General features: G+C 38.0%; 1 protein-coding gene across 1 annotated transcript; it reads left to right on the plus strand.

Annotated features, from left to right (window-relative positions):
* Positions 1-441: 441 nt before the first annotated feature.
* On the plus strand, positions 442-20,579 carry hecw2a (HECT, C2 and WW domain containing E3 ubiquitin protein ligase 2a). The gene is made up of 29 exons (XM_067409502.1): positions 442-763; positions 1,563-1,670; positions 1,883-1,977; positions 3,074-3,143; positions 3,281-3,450; positions 3,599-3,741; positions 4,447-4,547; positions 4,639-5,402; positions 8,661-8,988; positions 9,103-9,201; positions 9,395-9,545; positions 10,517-10,620; positions 10,772-10,896; positions 11,885-12,070; positions 12,351-12,485; positions 13,097-13,181; positions 13,267-13,363; positions 13,522-13,605; positions 15,371-15,459; positions 15,744-15,864; positions 16,541-16,654; positions 16,987-17,139; positions 17,320-17,418; positions 17,584-17,713; positions 18,342-18,488; positions 18,567-18,681; positions 18,806-18,891; positions 19,649-19,761; positions 19,868-20,579. The coding sequence occupies exons 1-29, from the start codon at positions 457-459 to the stop codon at positions 19,977-19,979; spliced, it is 4,431 nt and encodes a 1,476-aa protein (XP_067265603.1). The 5' UTR covers positions 442-456; the 3' UTR covers positions 19,980-20,579.
* Positions 20,580-22,806: the final 2,227 nt, after the last annotated feature.

Here is a 22,806-nt window from a genome sequence, read left to right on the forward strand (position 1 = left end):
TTAGGTTCTAAAAAATGAAATTATTTTCATCTTCTTCGTTGTGCATTTATAGACTCTGTTTTGATGATAATCTATTAGGAGCCAAGGAGGATTGTGTTTGCTAGCTGGAACCCATTGGCCAATCAATGGGAATAACTGAGCTCTTTTAGATTCATTAAAGATTAATTAAATCCCTTATTGTCAAATCTTTAAGGTCAATAGCCATTATCATAGCCAAGTGCTCTAACAGAGGACAAGCCAGAAGAGTTCCTATCTGGTCCTTCACCTATATGTCCAGACAATTACAGTTCAGGCCAGGTCCGATCTAGGATTCAGGTCAGGGTTCCTGCCTTTTCCTCAAACCCTTATTCAAACCCATCCAGTCCGTAGACGTGCTTCCACACAGTTGCCACCATTCGCCCCTCTCTCGCCACAGCAGTTCTCCCGTCCAGGCCCCGCTCCAACCCGGCGTCAGGCATGGCGCCTCAGGGGCGGGATCACCTGGCCACACGGGAGTCTGCAGGTCGTAGACGGAGCCCAAATGTGCGACACACACTCAGCCCGGACAATCTTCGGAGTTTAGCCGAACGTGGTGGAGCCGAGCAGGCTGGAGTTGGACTCCTCAGAGCCAACAGTGATACAGACCTGGTCAGTTCTCAAGGGCGATCCTCACTCACAGCTTCTACTTTAGAGTTCACTATGTGCCGGGGCCAGAACTTGGTCATCTCATGGGATATCAAGGAAGAGGTGGATGCCACAGACTGGATTGGCCTGTACCACATAGGTAAGACTTGATGTTATTGTGGCTATAGCATCTAAATTCTGGGTTTTGCTGATATGATGCAATACATTTGCTCTACCTTACACAAATATATATATAATGAAACTTTAGCATCCTCTTAATCAAATACATTTTAATATTAACAGACTAATTTATTCAAAACAACTAAGTGAGGACTCCAAAGTTTAAAAATTGCTCAAAGTACAGACTACAACAGAGGCAGACAATATAGTACAAATAGAATTTAAATTAAAAGCAGCAGGACTCTACCAGACATGCTGTTAGGCATGTTTACTAGATGATGGCAGACAGATCCATTCACCCTCTGTGCCCTTCAGTCCTCATCCTTAAACACTTAGATTGCAATTCTCACTGTCATGTAAAAATATGAGACCGGAGCAAAGCGATACACCTGGGCACAAAGCCACAAACCATTGACTTGGAGGCCAGCAAAACTTCTTTACCTGCATGCACAAGGGTCTTATCTCTAGGGGGCTCTAAGTTTCATCGACTAAGCAGACATTCAGTAATGGCCTCAACATAATCTGCCTCACATTGGTTCTTTAGTAAATGAATATGCAATATAATTTACAGAGCCACTATAGATTCTTTGTCAGTAAATTTGTCATCATTATGGGGCACTGTTCTGTTAATTGGGTTTATTCTACCTCCTGTGCCAACCATTTGCCACCCAAAAATATATAAGAATGTGGCATGTCCAGAACAGATACTATAACTGTTAGAAACATGCGCACATACAAATACAGCAAAAAGTATGCAATGTGCTTTTTGATTTTTTTAGATGAGACCTGTCCATCAAACATGTGGGACTGCAAGAACCGTGGGGTTAACGGTACACAGTGTGGGCAGATTGTCTGGAGGTTGGAGGCAGGGCCGTACTTCCTTGAAGGTGAGTGACACAACTTGATGCTTTTGTAACGGCATGCACCTGTTTTACATTCTTGGTGCTCAGGATTCACTATGAAACACAGGACATGTTACAAATTCCTAATGTTATAAATATGTAATGTAATTTTCTTTTTGTTATAAAATATCATGCTGACTCTACAAATATGCTGGACAGATTTGTTATGCTGGCACTCTTCTGGTTATCTCTTCTAGCTGAGACAAGGATCTGTTTTAAATATTACCATGGAGTCAGTGGTGCGCTGAGAGCCACAACACCCTGCATCACAGTCAAGAACCCCAGAGCCTCGGTCAGTGTGTGTGTGTGTGCGTGTGTGTGTGTGTGTGTGAGGCAACAGAAGACATTCCTGCGTAAATAGACAGCATTATAGCTCACAAAAACACATGGTGTGGTAAAGTGCTTGGCTTTTCAATCCAATTTTTGTGTAAAACAGTTGTTAGTCTGATTAAATAATAAATTATACAAGATATAATAAAACACGTCTGGTTCATCACTGGAAATGGAAGGTCAAGCACATTGCATTGTGGGATAATGTATCCAACAAAGTGTGCTGTGCTTGTACATATTTTTAAAACGTTTTTTTCCCCTGTCTAATATAGAAAATCTGCATTACGCAACATGACGTGAACCCTTTCACACTAAAGACTATAACTATAGCAATAATTCTAAAAATCATTCTAAATATAAAAGAATAGTCCACACCACAACTATAAAGATAATGGCACAGAGAAACAGTTTCGTTGGAATCACTTTCAAAACAATTTTTTTTTTAGATTTTTTTCAAAAACATTGAAAAATTATGCCGACCACAAACTTTTAAATTTCATAGTTTATTTGGTATTTTGTCATTGCAAACATATACCATACTTTTTCACTGTATTTTATTCAAAAACATTACTGTATTTATACTGTCTTTATTGGTTCACAATTTCTGTGCAACATGAAACATGTTTACTAGCAGATGATTATATATACCACTGTTGTTGTCTTGTTCACTACAGGCCAGACAGTAAAGGTTACACAGTACAGTGCTAAATGGCTATTTGACCGCAGCTTCACATTTCTATGTTTGGAGGTCGGATATTTCTTAGCTCCCATAAGTGCAGGCCATTTATCATGTCATTGGATGGATGTAGGAAACTCAGTCATATACATATGGGAGCTCTCTCTGGCTCCTGGACACCTGCCTTCCTGTGGTGTTGTCAACACACTTGAGCCAGATAATCTATTCTCTGTGTCAAGTAAACTGGGGATACAAGATAACTACAGTGAGAAATTATGAATGTTAATCTATTAAGATAGTTGTTATTACTTATTATTTATCATTGTAAGCCCACAGAAGAAGGGTAGGTGTATGTAGCCACTCATATCTATGTATCTTCTAGGTCGACGGTCAAGGTGAAGGACAGCAAGCTTCAGAGAGCAGTCGAAAACTGGTCAGCTTTACCCTATCAGGTATGTAAGATACAAACAGGAATGATCCATTGCTGATTTATACTCTTCAAACAACTGTCAATGACTTATGATACTATCCTACTCCATACATTTATCTGTGCTGTTTTTATTACTAATTAGACTGTTGTTTGTTTCAGATATCCGTGCAGTGGGGCTGAAGAAGGGGATGTTTTTTAACCCAGACCCTTATTTGAAGATGAGCATTCATCCAGGCAAGAGAAGTTGCTTTCCGACCTTTTCCCATCATGGCCAAGAGAGACGATCCGGCATTACAACTAACACTACTAATCCTGTGTGGCATGGAGAGGTGACACATACACTCACACACACTCGTCTAATGCAGACTGTAAAAAAAAAAAAAACAGACACATTCACAGTCAAACAAACATCTGCTGAAACAGTTCAGACCAAGATGTGTTTTTTTTCTTTAATTTTCTCTTTGTTTTTCCATGTAGAAACACACTTTTGTGGCTCTTATGACAGATGTCTTAGTGATTGAGATTAAAGACAAGTTTGCTAAAAGTCGCCCAATTATTAAGCGCTTCCTGGGTCAGCTGAACATTCCGGTGCAGATGCTGCTAGAGAGACATGCGTCAGGGTGAGTGTCGTGGCAATGTCTCATCGTCACCACACCACAATGTGTGATTTATGAAAACAAACATGTTCCTGATTCTTCTTTTCTGATTGATCTCTTTAATAAAACTTAAACACTGATATTAGTAACAATATAATTGATCAGTAATACACTACCGTTCAAGACTTTGGGGTCTGTAAGGTTTTTTTTATTTATTTATTTTTTTTTTTTTAAAGAAATTATTACTTTTATTCAGCAAGGATGCATTAAATTGATCAATAGTAACAGTAAAGCTGTTAATAATGTTACAAAAGATTTATTTTTCAAATAAATAATGTTCTTGAAAAATAAAAATATTATGGTTTCCACAAAAATATTAACTAGCACAACTGATTTCAACATTGATAATAATAAGAAATGTTCAACATATTAGAATTATTTCTGAAGGATCATGTGACACTGAATACTAGAGTAATGATGCTGAAAATTCAGTTTTGACATCACAGGAATAAATTATATTAATATACAAAACAGCTAATTTAAATTATAATAACATCTCATCAATTTCATTATATGTTTCATACTTTTTTTAATGTATTTTTGATCAAATAAATGCAGCCTTGGTAAACATAAGAGACTTTTTTTCAAAAACATCAAAAATCTTGCTAGTCCCAAACTTTTGAATGGTTGTGTATGTGTGTCGATACATATATATTTATATGGCTACAGGAACCAATCGCTGAGCTTCCCTCTATGTCGTCGTTTGCCCACTGATCATGTGAGCGGTCAAATGCACTTTAAAGTGGATATCACATCTATGGGCCAAGATGGTAAGATCACATACAAGCACATTTGATCTGGCTCAGCTTATAGCTACTAATTTCAAATGGTTTTGAAATAACTTGTATTCACCTCTCATAGATGTTTCCCCTGAGACGATTCTAGGGGCAGCAGCCCTCAATGGAGCTCCTGGAACCCCTTCAGATGATGAAGAGCTGCCCCGTTCTCTCCCTGTCCCATCAGCAGGCCCTTCACCCACTGGCTCCCTGGGTTCCCACAGAAATGGGGAAGGTAGCAGCATACCCTCCCCGGACACCGAGATGTATGGGGCCACCCTGGATGATGAGGGCCCTTCTTCTCCAGACCTGCTTCAGGGTTCTTTCAGTGAGCAGCTTGATGCCATTGATGCTCCTAAGGGCCCGGGAGATAGGCCTCTTGGGGCAGCTTCTCCAAAACTGCGATCCAGCTTTCCCACACACACACGCCTCAGCGCTATGCTGCACATCGATTCTGATGAAGATGAAGAGAGGTCCGCTGCTACGGAGGCCACGCTGCCAACATTTAATGGTGTTTCGAGGACTCAACAAACACCCCCAAAACCACCAATTACAGAACCTGCGTTTAAAAGATCTGTAGAGGAACCTCCAGAAGAGGCTGGACTGGAGTTGGAAATAGACACTCTGAATATAGGAACAGAGGTGCCTCCTGAGCCAGAGGTCATGCCGAGTTCAGTCGCCCCGGAGGTGGAAACCGCCAGCTTGATGGAGAGGCAAGAGGAAGAGGAGGAGGAAGTGGAGGCAGAGGAGGAAGAAGAAGGACGTGCACCCAGTGAGGAGCTGGCAACCGAAGTTGATATTTCTTCAATGGCATCTGACTGCTGCCCAGGCCCTACATCTGCTTCTCAGGTCAGTTGAAGATTTACTGAAAGGAAAATCCTCAATTCAAGTGGGCCAATAGCTATGTTTCCATCAACCTATTTTATGCACATTTTGGGATGTCGCATGAAAAATGCTGAATGGAAACGGGATAATAAATTGTAAAAATGTGCATAAAAAACATGCGCTCAACTGAGTCTGATTTTTTTTTTTTATCTGATAAGAAAACATGCACATAAACTATGATGAAAACACATTTACCGAATAAATTCCATGATGCGCATCAAAAAAGTCATGTGAATTGTCTTAGGGTGTTCACACCTATGGATCGCTTGTTTTGTTCCGAAACAGGGACTAAATTTGTTACAATGTTGCATTTTCTTCTTGGTTCGGTTAGCTTTCACATGGCAACATTTCAAAGCGTACCAGGCAAGTCACATGCGAGTACAACTGTTCTCTTATTGGTCAGAGTTTTCGCTGCGCCATCCATCAAAATAATGATTGACAAGCTAGCTCCATGAGCTTATTGTGGCTTTATTTGTAACTGTCGAGACACACACAGACACTTTATAAATGTAGCCGTCTCTCCCGCAGTTAAATTATATACTCCATTCATATTTGCTGCGGCAAATTCAAACCCGCGCTCTTTCTCTCTCTCTCCGTCTCTGGATTTCCCAGCGTCTAGTTGGCGACCTGTTGTCAGTGTGTCTGTCGAGAGACCATTCGAATTTTATAATGAAGCAGAGCGGGAATTGAGACTTCGTCGGGACAGCATTCTCGCACGGAGAAGTGTAATTATACAACAGAGGCGCTCGTTGGTTTTCAGATATGGTAAATAATGTGCTCACTCACAGAATCAGACATTACTGCTTTTTATATCATATTTTCCGTTATGAAAATGATATCATTTGGTTCGTTGGTCCGTTAACTGGGTCGGATTGCTTTCACATCTCAAGCGAACCGCTCCAGAGTTCGTTTGAAAGCGTACCGAGACCACCTCTTCAAGCAGGTCTCGGTACGCTTGTTTGGTCCGCTTTTGGTGCGCACCCGAGTGCGATTGCTGCTTTCACACCTGCCCAAACGAACCGCACCAAAGGATCAAACGAACTCTGGTACGATTCAACCGAACTAAATGAGGCAGGTGTGAAAGCACCCTACTTGACTGTGTTCCCAGCAGTATCCGCCTCCGAAACCAAGATAATGTGAGCACTTTTATTACGTTTCTTATTACGTTTCTCTCCTCTGAGCTGCAAGCAATTTAGGCTATACGAAAATTATTATATAAAGTGACTTCTTGATATTTGGTACCAGTTTATCAGGATGTGACGATTTTGCTCTCTTCGACTCACTGGGTGGACATGACTACTTTATTCACAAATGTTTTATGCGAAATTCCAATTTTGTGCCTATGTAAAATTCACAGCTTTGGCTGGAAACATAGCTAATGACATATACAGTATAGTGTCCACAATCCAGGTTGCCAGGTTTTCACAACAACAAAACCCGCCCAATAGAGTGCCCCAGGGATGAGGCGTTTTTGTAGGCCAACCTGGAAGTTAGTGGCGCATGGGTTCCCTCGGTTGAAAGCCTATGCATTTTTCCCATAGACTTTTGGAAAATCGCAGAAAATAAGCTCTGTGTTAAACAAAGGGTTATGACACTTACACGTTTTGTTAACACAACATTTATAGATTTTGAAGCCTAAATAAAGTCGTCAGATATAAAAGGCTAACAGTAGGCTATAAATGGACTACAGCACACCATGGTCGCAGATCAACGTCGTCACCACCAAGCTTCCTCAAACTGTATTTAAAAAACAACTTTATTTAAAAACATGCTCGCTGATTATGATCTGTGCTGTTATGAATACTTATCCACTTTTTCATGAGAAATGCTGTTCAAATGTCCTGTTTGTCATGATGACGTCTAAAGTCCCGACCAAAGGAAGTAGTCCCTTTTAGCAATTTGTTAGCAACCGCCGATTATAAGACACAGTAAAAGTTTAAAAAATCACAAGTGGGTTATAACTGGTGTGTTTTATGTCATAGATCAAAACGTGAAAGTATTTAGAGGCTTTGTTAACCACAGACCTTATTTCAGGCGATTTAGCAAAAACCCATTCAAAAAACCCATAGACTTGACGGCGTTGTAACCGGAAGTCCTAAAATGCTAACTCGCTTCCGGGTTTTGCCTACAAAAATGCGTCATCCCTGAGGCACTCTATTGTTACTCAAAACTAGCCCAATCGCGTTTCATGTGGGGTTGTGTTCTGGGAAGTAAAATATGTGTTTTTGGAGGGGTTCCTTTGGTAAAATTCACATACCAGGAAGGGGATAAATATCATGTTATTTGGGGTCGCTTCAACCCGCAGACATGAAAAACAACCCACGGCAACAGTGTAAAAGTAGCCCAATTCCATGTGAAAACCGTGGACTTGACAACACTGTCCACAATCTTTTAAAAGTGTCCAGATCTTTTACAAATCTAGTTTAAAACCGTGTTGTCATTGTTAAACTATTAAAATATTCATTAAAAAGTAAAATATAAGTAAATAAAATATGAAATATAAATAGATTAAATATAAAATTGCTAAAACTGAAATAAAAATCATTTAAATTACAGTATTTAAAACAAAACAAAAACTAATAAAAATGACTAAAGCACATAACAAATTACTAAAATGAAAACTGAAAATATAAAACTAAAAACTAATTTAAGATATTTAATAAATAGCATAAAAAATCAGTTTAAAGACTCCTGTCATGCTAACCATGAAATAAAAGTAATAGCATTATCTTTACAACGTGAATGAGTGTATTTTAAAATACCCTGATATTTTTAAATGTATCGTCCCCTTGGAATTATAAGGTTCTATCTGCATTCTCAGCAGTTTTGAGATATTGAGCTTCAAAATTTTTGCATTCCATTTGACTTTGTAGATAGAATATTTTTGTTTTCTAAATAAAAAGTCCCAAAATGTACACAACATTAAAAAAACATCACATAATGTAAATAAGTTGTCACAGAATAAGAATATGTGAATAACTCATTTTGACAAAAATGTCAGATAGATCCTTACAATTCCAAGGGGATGATATGTCCTAAAATATAAACATTCATAAATTAAAAAGGATATGCATGGAAATAGAAATCTATAAACTATGAAATTAATAGATAGGGGTCACATCATTGATCCAACTGGCTCTTGGACTAGACCTGACATGTTTGAATGCTAATAAAAGCAGAGAGAAGTGAAGGTAATCTTTGTCTATGAATTGATCTTTACAGGAGGCAGAACAGGGGGCAGAGGCAGCCATTGACCCAGGGGGAGAAGATCTTTCAGATGATCCACCCACAATTTATGAGGTTGCTGAGACTGCTGAAGAAACCCATCCAACTAATGAGCAAGTGAGGGATGCTCCAAAACCAGAACCATCAGCCATTGAGGAGGATGAATGTGAAGATGTGACTGAGGACACAATGTCCAGAAGGTGGAGCCTGGAGGCAACAGCAGGTGTGTCACAGGAGGACGAGGAAGAGGAGGAGTTAATGCCATCAGGTGATGGAGAATCTGTGGATTCTGAGACCTTCGTTACCGAGACAGAATCAGAATTAGGTATTCACAGAACCATTGAGCTGGCCTTCGCTTGACAGTTTATTTTTGTATGGAAAAGAAATCGAACATGAGTTCAGAAATACATCCTGATTCTGTATGTGAAATGTTGTGCAGGTGTCCCTCAGATAAACGGAGATCAGCGTGTTCATTCTCTGCCATCTGTAAGACAAGATGTCCACAGATACCAGCGTGTGGATGAGCCCTTGCCTCCCAGTGAGTGTGTGTATGTGTTTCTGTACGTCCGCATGTGCTTTTGTGTTGTTTATGTGTCTGTACTAGATCGTTTGCTTATGTGTATTTGTGTGTAAAGACAATTTCGCCAAATTATGTCATTTAGGCTTGATGACTCCATTAGGCACCATCACTCCCTACTCTCCATTCTCATTTCCCACCTTTCTTTTCTCAGACTGGGAGGCTCGTATTGACAGTCATGGCCGTATCTTCTTTGTTGATCATGTGAACCGCACCACCACGTGGCAGAGACCCACCGGCCCACCTGCCCCACAGGGTCTGACCCGCTCCAGCTCCATACTGCAGATGGAACAACTCAACCGCAGGTTAGAGCTCATAAATACTTATATATATATTGCATCACAGTGGTTTTGCTGTAGTTCTTGTACAATTTGAGATTTCAAATAGTTTCTAAATATTTTAATTTATAAAAAGGGGGTAAATGTAGTAATAACTAGGGGTGTAACAATACCCATGAAATGTATCACCACAATATATCGCAATACAAAAATGCAACAATATGTATCATGGATAGTGACAATACTGTATATATTGTGTATAGTTCACCCAAAATGAAAATTTCTGTGTGAAAAAAATTCAAGTTTATAGAGTTTTAGTGTCAGTGCTACATTAAACCACTATATATAATGTTGAATATAATGTATAACAATGTCAGGACCCACAAATTTATGTTACCAGTAAAAAGTGGCCTGCATTTTTTTTTAAATATATCTTGTCACTGACAGAGTGAAAGCATGTTCGTCTAATATAATTCTGTATTTGCAGCTTCAGAATCATGAATATTTTCATTGCTGTGTCACCATTGTCCTGTGCATTGGGTTGCTAGCACCAAGTCCAAGCCTATTAATTTCCACCCCCAATGTAATACCAAATTTAGTGTTTTAATCAACAGTTCATTTTTTGTTAACCTTTTATCATATGTCTTGGAGTATCGCAATAACATTGTATTGTGAGTTCAGTATCGTGACATGTATCGAATCGTGACATGAGGGTATAGTTACACTCTTAGTAATAACATAGTAATACATGGTAACATTCAAAACTTTGAAAGTGTTGCACATTCACTCATAAATGAGAAGTTACAATATGATACAATATGGTTTTAGCCAAAATATATTGTAAGTTATAACTGTTTTATAAGCTCACATTCAACTGGGTCAAAACTGACCTGGGATTATGAAAAGTGTATAGAGTTTTTTCTTTTTTTTTTCTTTTAATGCAGTAGGAGGGTTAATGCATTACTGAATGTGTGATTGCTGTATTTTCTTTCTGGCAGATATCAGAGTATCCGTAGGACAATGACCAGTGAAAGGTCTGAGGAACAGAGAGTGGACGATCCTCCTCCTGAAGAAACAGACCTGCTGTCCCACTCCATCTCGGGTAAGCTGTCAATCAAAGTGAGAACTACAGATGATAGTGTCTGGGAAAGTGAATGGATGCTGTGCTGAGATGAATGTAAGATGACTGAGGCTGGGTAGAATGAGAGGTTTTTGTTTAGTCTGTGCTTGTTGATGTGTCTGTTCTTATGTAGAATACCGGCGGGACGGCTTTATGGGTCAAGCCAGCTCACGTTCTCGTCTGGCTTTGCTGCTTCAGTCTCCTGGTGCAAAGTTCCTCTCCAGTCCAGACTTCTTCTCTGTTCTGCATTCTAATCCTGTGAGCTAAAGCACACAGAGACACAGATATCAGTGCTTACATGCACACCTGAAACTAAGTAATTGATAATGTATAGCCAGGCATTATTACAAAACAATGGAGCCCGCACATTACATGTTTGAGTTTCACATTAGAGTTTGTTCCCATTACTTATTAATTTGTTCTCTCATTTTAGGTAAATTGTGGCCACAGTTTAACTAAATTAAAAGGAGAGAATGAATTAGTAATAATATTTCACTAAAATGATTGAATAAATTAATAAAACATGGCTGTGAAGTCATGGGAGCGAATTCTTAATTTTTGGCCACAATATATATTTTTTCTTTCCTGTGTCATATGCGGGGCTCTGTACATAAAAAAACAGATGACAAGTGCAAATCCTTGAAGCTTTTTTAATGACTGACAGACAGGACATTATCCATCTTATTACATGGCTGCTTACCAAATAAATATATGAACAAGAAATATTGATTTTTAATTGAAATTATATTGCTAAAAGCTTGTGCAAAGCAAAATAGTCTATTAGACTTAACACACTGCCTAGCAACCAGATGCTGCAGTAATAATACACTATTAATTTATATTATTATTATTATTATTATTATTATTATTATTATTTTTATGTAATCCATGTAACAGTTTTTTTTCGGGACTAGTTAGCAATATTTAGCTGCATTATAAAATGTCTTCCTTTACTTTAAGTTCTGTCTCATCCAGGTCTTTATGTCTCTTAATTTTTCTTAGCAATGTTTTATTTTTTTCCTTTAAATGGGGATTCTTGAGCTTTTTAGACATCTAGCAAAGGTTTTATGCTCACTCTTTATATTTAAGTCCTCTCAGGTAATTTTTACTGTATTCAGTAGCTAAGTGTTTTGAGTCACAAAATCTCACCAATTTGCTATTCTAATTTGCTCAAGTATCCAATCAAAATGAAATATTCAGAGAGGCGTGCAATAATTTTGACACGTTTCATTCATTTCCCTTTCAGAGCGCCTATCGCATGTTCACAAGTAACACGTGTCTGAAGCACATGATCAGTAAAGTCCGACGGGACGCCCAACACTTTGAGCGGTACCAACACAACCGGGACCTCGTAAACTTCCTCAATCTGTTCTCCAACAAGCAGCTGGAGCTGCCACGGGGCTGGGAGATGAAACATGACCAAACTGGGAAGGTGTGTTTTCTTCTTCTGGAATTGTGCACTTGTTTGGTCTTAGGGGCCTTAGACCTGCATAAGAGTAGTCTAATTGGACAAACTGTACAGACAGACACTGAGTTAGTCTGTTTATGTAGGGCCTAGGCCCATCTGGTTGTCTTCTTGATGCCCAGTTAGTGTTTCTCACAGGAAACATGAAACAGATGATTGTCTTATTTATTCTTAAGGGCCCATCAGTGTTGTATGTTTTATGGACAATTCTTTGCTCCAACCCTGTTTATGTGTTTATGCATCACAGGCCTTCTTTGTGGATCATAACTGTCGTGCCACTACGTTTATTGACCCACGGCTGCCCTTACAGAACTCCCGGTCCAGCGGCCTGCTGGTTCACCGACAGCACCTGTCCCGCCAGCGCAGCCACAGTGCAGGAGAGGTGAGAGCTATAGTTTCAAGTTTCAGCAATACTAACCACATACACTTCCATTCAAAGCTTTGGGATCAGTACTATTTTTTAAAAAATTATTAAGCAAGGACACATTAAAATTTCAAAAATGACTGAAAATAAATGCTGTTCTTTTGAAATATTCATCAAAGAATACTGAAAAAAAAGAAAGGTTTCCACAAAAATATTAAGCAGCAAAACTGTTTTCAACATTGATAGTAATAAGGAATGTTTCTTGAGCATCAAATCAGCATATTTAAATGATTTCTGAAGGATCATGTGAGTAATGATGCTGTATTTTTGATCAAGTAAATACAGACTTGGTGAGCATAAGAGACTTCTTTCAAAAACATTCCTGACCCCGACTTTTGAACGGTAGTGTAGAGTATAATAAAGTGATAAAGAAAAGAATGTTTTGTCATTTTGTCAGGTGTGCGGTTTCTATTACTATCCCTTCATACTGGATATCTCTGCCCACAGTGAAATCTCATTGTTCATGCATGTGTTTTTAATGTGCTGACTATTGTTTGCTTAAACTCAAATAGGGCATTTTCATTAGGAAAATACACGATTAAATTGTGAAACCTCCTCTGATGTTTCAGGTGGCAGATGACTCTCGCTCTCCGAGTCCTCCTGTCCAGGGCCGTTCATCAAGAAGCAGTCAGTACCAGGACTTGGTGCCTGTGGGTGAGTGTCTCATGTTTACACAGTGTGCACACACTGACATATCATCACATGTGTACAGACACATTCCACATTTATGTTTTTACAGCTTATAATGAGAAGATTGTTGCCTTTCTGCGACAACCCAACATTTTTGAGATTCTGCAAGAGAGACAGCCAGAGCTCGTGAGAAACCACTCCCTTAGGTACATATTTCTGCAGTTTTATGTTTCATCCACAGATGCCGACAGAGAGCCCTGAATTTCGCACTGCACCTGAGAGATTGTGCTGTAGTTCTTTATAATTTCCATGCTATAGTAGCTGAATTCTAAAAGTTTTTAATATGTTTTTATGGTTGTTTCAGAGAGAAGGTTCAATTCATCCGCAATGAGGGGCCAGCTGGGTTGACCCGTCTGTCTAGTGATGCAGACCTGGTTATGTTGCTCAGGTTAGTGTGTGCATCTTTTGCAACATGTTTAATTACAGCGAGTGCCTGCCTGTTTCCCTTTGCCTGAGATATGCATGCAATAGTTGAGTGTGTATGTAAAGTACACTACCATTCAAAAAACATTTTTTAAAGAAAGTAATACTTTTATTCAACAAAGATGCATTAAATTGATCAAAAGTGACAGTAGAGACATTTGACAATGGTACGAAATATTTGTATTTCAAGTAAATGCTGTTCTTTTGAACTTTTTTATTCATAAAAGAATCCTGAAAAAAGTATCACAATTTCAACAAAAATTTTAAGCAGCACAAGTGTTTTCAACATCGATAAGAAGTGTTTCTTGAGCACCAAATCAGCATGTTAGAATGATTTCTGAAGGATCACGTGATACTGAAGACTGTAATGACTGCTGAAAATTCAGCTTTGCCATCACAGGAATGTATTCAAATAGAAAAACAGGGAATTTAAATTGTAATAATATTTTTGTTTTTACTGTATTTTTGATCAAATAAATGTTTTGTTGATGAGCCTTGATTTCAACAATATTTAACATATCTTTTAGACCCCAAACATTTGAATGGTAGTGTATATGTTTAAAACAAAAAGTGATGTAGGGGAGAGTGGGGTAAGATGAGCCAGTGGGTAAGTTGATCCACCCACTTTATCTTGGCAACCATACACTTTTATTGTCATGTGACCATATATTTTGGAACCACCCATCATTTCTGCCAGACTGTGAAAAGGAGAAGCACATGGGAGGAGTGGAAAGCACCCATTTAATTTTCAACACAGTTTTTGGCTTGTCAAAGTAAAATTTTAGCATAACAGATTTAATGGCTTTTACATCAAAGCAAATTTGTCCAGGTCTAGAAATATTATGATCCATATTGGTGATTTAGCAATGTATCTATACTATATATTTATGTATATTAGCCTGAATTGATTAGCTAGCTAGTTCTGTCCAAAATGGCTGCTATGAGGCAAAGTGAACAAAATGCTGTGGGGTAAATTGAGCCAGCCTTTTAACTTACCCCACCATAAGGCATTGTAGTTAAAAGGTTAGTTCACCCAAAAATGAAAATTAGCCCATAATTTACTCCCCCTCAAGCCATCCGTGTATATGACTTTCTTCTTTCAGCCAAACACAATCAGAGTTATATTAAAAAATATCCTGGCTCTTCCCAGCTTTATAATGGGAGTGAATAGAAATTGAAATTTCTTTGAGATTTTTAAGCCCAAAAAGTGCATCCATCCATCCATCCATCCATCCATCCATCCATCCATCCATCATAAAAGTAATCCATATGGCTCCAGGAGTTTAATAAAGGCCTTCTGAAATGAGGCGATGCATTTTTGTAAGAAAAATATATCTATAGCCTATTTATAACTGGCTTCCGTATGTGAGTCTAGTTCCGGTAGAAGAGTGAACTCTAGCATGACGTATTGACAAACACGGAAGTGTAGAGGATAGAGAAAAACAAAACACTGGTCACGAATTAGAAGTCTAAAATGAGAATTTTGAAAGAGAGATGTCTGAGAAGCTTGAGTTTGTTGCACAGCAATATTTGGTTGATCCACTGACTTGGACCAACTTACCCCTAACCTTGGACACTTTTTTATAAGAAGCCATATTTTTAGAACCCTTTCATAGATGTATTCTGATCTTACCTCACTCTCCCCCTACATATTTTATGATGGCCTGACTTTGTACACCTAGCTCAGGTTAGAATACACATACCTGTTACCTGGCCCTCTCTCCTTGCAGCCTGTTTGAAGAGGAAGTGATGTCGTATGTGCCGCCCAATGCCTTACTGCTCTCCAGCTACTGTCATGCCTCCCCACAGAGCTCCCCTGGTGAGAGGTCACATGACCCGGTCTCACATCTAAAATAATTTCCCATATCCCCCCTTTTTCCTGCCTTGTGTCCTCCATTACAAGACTAAGAAGAGCTAATGAAAGTGGAAGACCCTGTGGACTAATTTGTATGTTTACCTGATCATGCATGTTTAAAACTTATTCTGATTATAATATATGCTTTTAAATGTTAGAAGAGCTTTGCATTGTGGATACTAGATTTGCTAGGGTAGGTTTCATCTCAATTTTCGTTCCAAGTTATTCACATCTTCTCTTGCTCACAGGAACTCCGCGGGCCAATGCTCGAGCCCCTGCACCCTACAAGCGTGATTTTGAAGCCAAACTAAGAAACTTTTACCGCAAAATGGAGACCAAGGGCTACGGGCAGGGGCCAGGAAAAGTGAAGTGAGTTCTATCTTCAAACATTTTTTTGAGGAAGTAGAGTTAATTCTCTACTATTCTCTCTTCTATTCAACAAGCAGCTAATGTTCACTGCTTATTATATCCCTATTCTTGTGTGTGCAGTTCAGTGGTTGGTTGAAAGAATTGAAATCCTGTCTAAATGAGTCTACCCAGCTAACAGGGAACATTCTCAGAACTTTGGATAACGTTCTGGCAAGTTCTCTCAAAGTTATGAACAAACATTCCACCAGTAACAGAATGTTCTTTCAAAAGTTATCTGATATTTAATAATGTTCTAAAAACATCAGCACAAAAACATACATCATTGTTGGAAAGTTTTTTGAGATGATGTTTCAGAAAACGTTAAAAAAAAACTTTTTATAACTAAATGGAAACGTTAGCACTCTTAGAAGATATTTTTGTTAGCTGGGTAATATTTAAAATAAATAAAATAAATTGATAATTGTCCATTTTTAAACTGGAGTTTTGTAGACATTAAATACTTGGTTGTTTCTAAAACTCACTTGAATTTGTTCTAAATCTTTAGACACAACAATACGGCACGTCACAATGTCAAGGCAAACTGTCAGCACTAATACAAAATATGGAGCCACTTTTGTTATGATCATATTAATCTTTAGATTATTTGTGCCCTGATATGGTTTCCATCACTTTCTAGGTTAATAATTAGAAGAGATCACCTACTGGAGGATGCTTTCAACCAGATCATGTGTTATTCCCGAAAAGACCTCCAGAGAAGCAGGCTTTACGTCAGTTTTGTTGGAGAAGAAGGGTTGGTATACAGCACATATTTTCTATCAAAGTGAAATATATTGCTAATTATTTTGACCTGTATGTTATTGAGATCATGTGAAATCTCTGCAATACAACAGGAGTGCTCATCTCATCTGTCACTTTAATTTAAATGAAGATGCCACTTTAGTTCTATCATTTTACATTTTGTAATTTAAACCACATTATTGTACTATTACATATATGTGGCATTGATTTGAAATGGTTAGTGCATTTATATATATATATATATATATATATATATATATATATATATATATATATATATATATATATATATATATATATATATAATATTTTATTTTTTTCCAGATTGGACTATAGTGGTCCATCCAGAGAATTCTTTTTCCTGGTTTCCCGAGAGCTGTTTAACCCATACTATGGACTATTTGAATACTCAGCAAATGACACTTACACTGTGCAGATCAGCCCCATGTCAGCCTTTGTGGACAACCATCATGAGTGGTAAATAGCGGATGGATGGATGGATGGATGGATGGATGGATGGATGGATGGATGGATGGATGGATGGATGGATGGATGGATGGATTTATTTATTTATTTACTTATTTATTTATTTATTTATTTATTTATTTCACAATCAATCTCCAAAGGGCATTTTTAGACTAATGTTGTGTTTCTCAGGTTCCGGTTCAGCGGACGCATTCTGGGTCTTGCTCTAATTCATCAGTACCTGTTGGATGCATTCTTCACCCGACCCTTTTACAAAGGCCTTCTTCGCATGTGAGTCTTCACTGCACTGAAGGATGATTAATATTTGCTTCATATAAAGCAGCTACTGAAAACTGTATCACAGTGTTCTCTTTTTCTTGACTGAACTACTCCAAACATTTGAAATTCCAGTTGTATGATTCTGTCACATAACATGTAATGTATTTCTCTTTGTAGCCCGTGTGATTTGAGTGATCTAGAGTTTCTGGATGAGGAGTTCCATCAGAGTTTGCAGTGGATGAAAGACAATGACATTGAGGATATGCTGGACCTCACCTTTACTGTCAACGAGGAAGTGTTCGGACAGGTCTGAATGGATTGCTTATGTGTGGTTCAGTTAAACCCAACATTGTTTTGGTCCCCATGAGGAAAACAGCTTATAAATCATACTAAGTGATGTTTTTTGAAAATGTAAAAATGCAGTTTGATTGATTGATTAATATTAATTATTATTATTAATGATAATATTCTTGCATTTGTATTTATATATTTTCATGTTAGTAATTTTATGTGCTATTGTCATATTTTTATTTCAGTTTACAATTCAGTAATACAACTTTTTTTTCCCATTTCAGTTTGTCTGAAAAGGCAACATTTCTAAAGGCATTTATTTCTAATAACAACACTGGTCTTCAAACTTTGTTTAATATTTGTTAGTGGTGTTTGCTAAGTCAAGCATCATTCCTATTAGTGCTCGTTATTATTCCTAAAAATATCTAGGCATCTGAACATCATAAACAAATGAGAGTGGGTTAAGCACACGTCCTAGCAACAACTCAGAACACCTTAGTAACGCCCTAGCAATCACCCAAACCATGCTAGCAACACCCTAGCAACCAGAAATGTAAATCATAAATGTAAAATGTATTTTAGTTAGTCATATTCACTGTAAAGTTATATAAACTAAGAATGAACTGGAGAATTATTTATGTCAGATTACAGAGCGTGAGCTCAAGCCGGGTGGGTCTGGCATTGCTGTGTCAGACAAGAACAAGAAAGAGTACATTGAACGCATGGTGAAGTGGAGGATTGAGAGGGGTGTGGCCCAGCAGACCGAGAGTCTTGTGCGAGGATTCTATGAGGTATGATGTCATCTGAATCTGTAAATAATGACAAATTAATGTGTAACTCCGTTGATCTGAGACCATGTGATTGTGCAGGTTGTGGACGTCCGACTCGTCTCAGTGTTTGATGCCCGAGAGCTGGAGCTGGTCATTGCTGGAACAGCGGAGATTGATTTATCCGACTGGAGAAGCAATACAGAATACAGAGGAGGTATTTTTTTTTACTGAAACAGATTCAGGTGTTTTTTCACACCAGGCAAGAATATCACAGAATGTGTAAGAATGTTACAGCAGGATATCACAATGTGACTTTTTTCTCATCTCTGCCTTTGAAGGTTATCATGACAACCACATAGTGATTCGATGGTTCTGGGCAGCAGTGGAGCGTTTCAATAATGAACAGAGACTACGACTCCTTCAGGTACACTCAGATCTCACAAACACCATAGGTCAGATACACTACCATTCAAAAGTTTGGTGTCAGTAACTTTTTTTTATAAGAAATTATGTTTTTAAGAAAGTATTTTATAAGATTAATTATTAATACTTTATTAATAATACTTTTATTCAGCAAGGATGCATTAAATCGATCAAAAGTGACCAAAAAAAAAAAAAAACTTAACTTTTTAACTGATTCAAAAGAATTATTGATTAAAACATTAATCATGGTTTCCACATCAACTGATTTCAACATTGATAATAATAAGAAATGTTACGTAAGCATCAAATCAGCATATTAGAATGATTTCTGTAGGATCATGTGACACTGAAGACTGGAGTAATAATGTTAAAATTCAGCTTTGCCATCACAGGAATATATTACATTTTGAAATGTATTAAAATAGAAAACAGTTATTTTAAATTGAAATAATATATCACAATATTACTGTTATTATGTTTTTCATCAAATAAATGCAGCCCTGGTGAGCAGGAGACTGCTTAACTTATAAAGTTAATGTAGCTCAAAGAGTAGAGCATGTCACTAGCAACAGCAAAGTTGTGGGTTTGAATCCCAGGGAATGCATGAACTAATACAATTTTCACTTAGTGAGCTCACACAATGTAAAACAAAACCTCTAAAATGTCCATTCTTATCAGAGTTCCCATTCAAACCAAAGCTCTTCTCCAGGTAGATCAGTGAAATTAGCCAAGTCAAAATGTGCTCTGCTTTCCTCCAGTTTGTTACAGGCACTTCCAGCATTCCCTATGAGGGCTTTGCCTCTCTGCGGGGCAGTAATGGCCCACGTCGATTCTGTGTGGAGAAATGGGGCAAAGTGACTTCCCTCCCACGGTATTTCTGAGCTTTTTATGTTTAGTGCCTCACACAAAGATCTTACTGTGACGTCACACCTATGATCAATCAGCTAATGCCATGTTGTCTTCATATGTTTGTGTAGGGCTCACACCTGCTTTAACCGCCTGGATCTCCCTCCCTACCCCTCCTTCTCCATGCTCTACGAGAAGATGCTCACTGCTGTGGAGGAGACCAGCACCTTTGGTCTAGAATGAGCTCCCAAAAGTGCTACTAATTTTTCCCCAGTTCTTAACAACCTTGCTCACCATACAGACTTTATTTTCATCCCTAACTCTTCACTACGATCTTGGTCACCAGACATAATCTTTTCGTCGAAGTCTACGGAACTGGAATATATGCCACCAAATGACTCATTGGGCATGTGCCAACTCCTGCTCTATAGAGTATGAACTCAAATCCTATGATAACTGCAATCAATTCTTCACACAAAGACAGACTTAAGCCCAAAGTATACTTCACGACGGTCAGCGCACTGTCCGTGTGATGTAATCGTTGTCATCAGGAGGGTCCGCGGGCGGTGCGCATGTGCGAGTGACTTGAGCGCTTGGAAACAAAATCCACGCCGAACTTTGAAAGGCTCGCGCACCCAACTGTGTGCGAGACAGAGAGAAATGCAGAAAATGAAGTTTAAACGGACCTTTACACATTGACAGAAATCAGAACTGGAATCTTGGTTATCTGGTTTTGGCCTTCGGATTGGTTTAGGCCAGTACATTTTGATCTTGGTTTTAGGTCTTTGCCTTTTGTTCTTGACTGAGCTGCTTTTTTAAAAGTCAAAACTATATCTATATGGTTTAAAGGGACAAAGCTGTGATGATTGTCTTTGTTATGGAAAGACAATGTCAGGTAAAAAAGGACTTTTTTGGTTTCAGTGGTTTCACTTAAGGTTGGCGTTGTAGGTTTTGAGGGGTCTAAATGACATTGATCTTGGCTGCAGTTCTGAAAACTCATTCTTTTTGCCATCTTTCAAGAGAATGAACCCATTAAAAAAACACAAAACAGCATGCACACTCTCTTATAGAGATCCTTGCACCAAATGTAGTGGTTGTAGAATAGCAACCTGAACATCCTAGGTTCAAACCCTGGAAAGGATGACTTATGAACTAGAGAGTTCCTCTATCACCTCTTGTGCCCTTGAGCAAGACATTTATCACTAGACTGTTCTAGGGGACTGTAAATGTAGTAATTCACTTTGGTCGCTGATTAACTAACAAACACCAACACTCAGTACTTTATAACACACACACATTTTTTTAAATCCGCCTCTCAACCTTTTATGCAACCCACAAATGTTACAACAACGACAACAACAACAACAAAAAAAAACTATGAATGTATAAACACTGATCACCATGTGCAATGTGTGCAACAGATATTTGTGTATCAGGAATGGTAGATTTGTTCTTAGAGTTAATCATAAGGAGACCTATTGTTCTAAACTGTGGTGACAGACACAAACAGTGGCCTTGAAATCATCTTTATTAAAATTTAGTTCAAAATAAAATAGTTGGGTATAGTTAATATGACGGTGATGTGTGCAGTCCACTAAAGTAATTTGAATCCAGGACTGCGGTGGTTGAAACCAGTAAAAACAGATTAACGAGATTCTTCTGCTATGGAAAAAGAAAAGAAAAGTGAAAAAAAAGCATGTTTTAGCATGTGTAGGGAGCAGCCAGCCAAACTCTAACACCCTTGCACAAGTGGTATGAAGTGTTTTGGAAATATGACATAATAATTGAACAATCTCAGTGCAGGAATTTTCATTTAATGTAACCACAGATTGAAGCTAAACACTAAAATAATGGATGAAAAGTTCCTCATTTTTGGGTGACAAGTTGCACCCCTCGTTTACAGACATATAGTTTCCGTCTGTGGTCCCTCCACAAACCCTCACACATGCACTCAGCAATACATGGAAATCACGCATTCACACCACACACATGCTGATCTGACCAAAGCTCAGATCCTAGGATATGGATTTGTCTAAAAACAGCTCCTTTCTCTATGTAAGTGATCTTTGGATAAAATACTGCATGCAGGGTCAAAGAAGCAGTACCTGAGTTTGACCCTTAGATGGCGTTGTGTCATAGCTTGTTATTGCATGCTGGAATTAGTGAAACAACAAATCCAGATTATCTTAATTTGCATGAGAAGTTGCTGTTAATAAGGGGTGGGATGGGACTGGGGACAGACAGAAATGAATAAATAAATGAAAAAACTGAAAATGTCACTTCCATACTTTTCATACATCATCTGCGCTGTTATTTAAACGTTGTGGGTCACTGATCGTGTAAGATGATGCTGATGAAAGAGCCATCACTTGAAAACAGTTGGTGAAAATGTGAACCTGCATGCCTTCCATCATGATGTGTCCATTTTTGTATATAGCTGTAATATATGTATGTCAGTCTTGTCCTGTGTTTAAATTATATTTTGCACTGAATGCACCAGAGATTTGAGTGCCAGTCTGGTCTCTTTTGTGTTTGTCTTTGTGCTTTAACATATTTTCTTTTTATTGCAAATACTTTTTCTCTTGACACAGGACTTGTTAGAGCCATGATTTACATAATTATCTTTCTGCTTAGCCAATCAAACTGCACCTATCAGCTTGCTCACTGAGTTTGCATTTCCATGGTCTAAAGTCCAGTAGCCTACAGTTGTCTACTGAAAGGACAAAAAAGACCTGCAAAGTTCCAGCTCCTCTTCATGTTGATGACAGTTATTATAAGCTGCAAAACAGATAAAACACTGCACACTTAAATGAAAGCAAGGATAATTACTTTAAAATTATATATATATATATATATATATATATATATATATATATATATATATATATATAATTACCAAATGTTAATAAATAATCATTTAAAACAACCTTATTTTAAGAATGGATAATATATAACCACCATATTGGATACGCGTTTTGTATTTATCAGTATCGATTTTTTTTTTTTTCAGTTACTTTAAAATTGTGTTAATTAGCTAGCACTAATTTAAAGAGACAGTAGCCTAAAGAAT

Source organism: Chanodichthys erythropterus, chromosome 14 (genome assembly GCF_024489055.1).
Source record: "Chanodichthys erythropterus isolate Z2021 chromosome 14, ASM2448905v1, whole genome shotgun sequence".
NCBI classification, from domain to species: Eukaryota; Metazoa; Chordata; class Actinopteri; order Cypriniformes; family Xenocyprididae; genus Chanodichthys; species Chanodichthys erythropterus.

Bases quoted from the DNA above. Each gene is read 5' to 3' on its own strand.
- hecw2a (XM_067409502.1), top strand. From the start codon at position 457: ATGGCGCCTCAGGGGCGGGATCACCTGGCCACACGGGAGTCTGCAGGT. The intron at 13,182-13,266 runs GTGAGTGTCTCA...ATGTTTTTACAG, and splicing joins CCAGGACTTGGTGCCTGTGG to CTTATAATGAGAAGATTGTT. The intron at 17,140-17,319 runs GTAAATAGCGGA...TGTGTTTCTCAG, and splicing joins GTGGACAACCATCATGAGTG to GTTCCGGTTCAGCGGACGCA.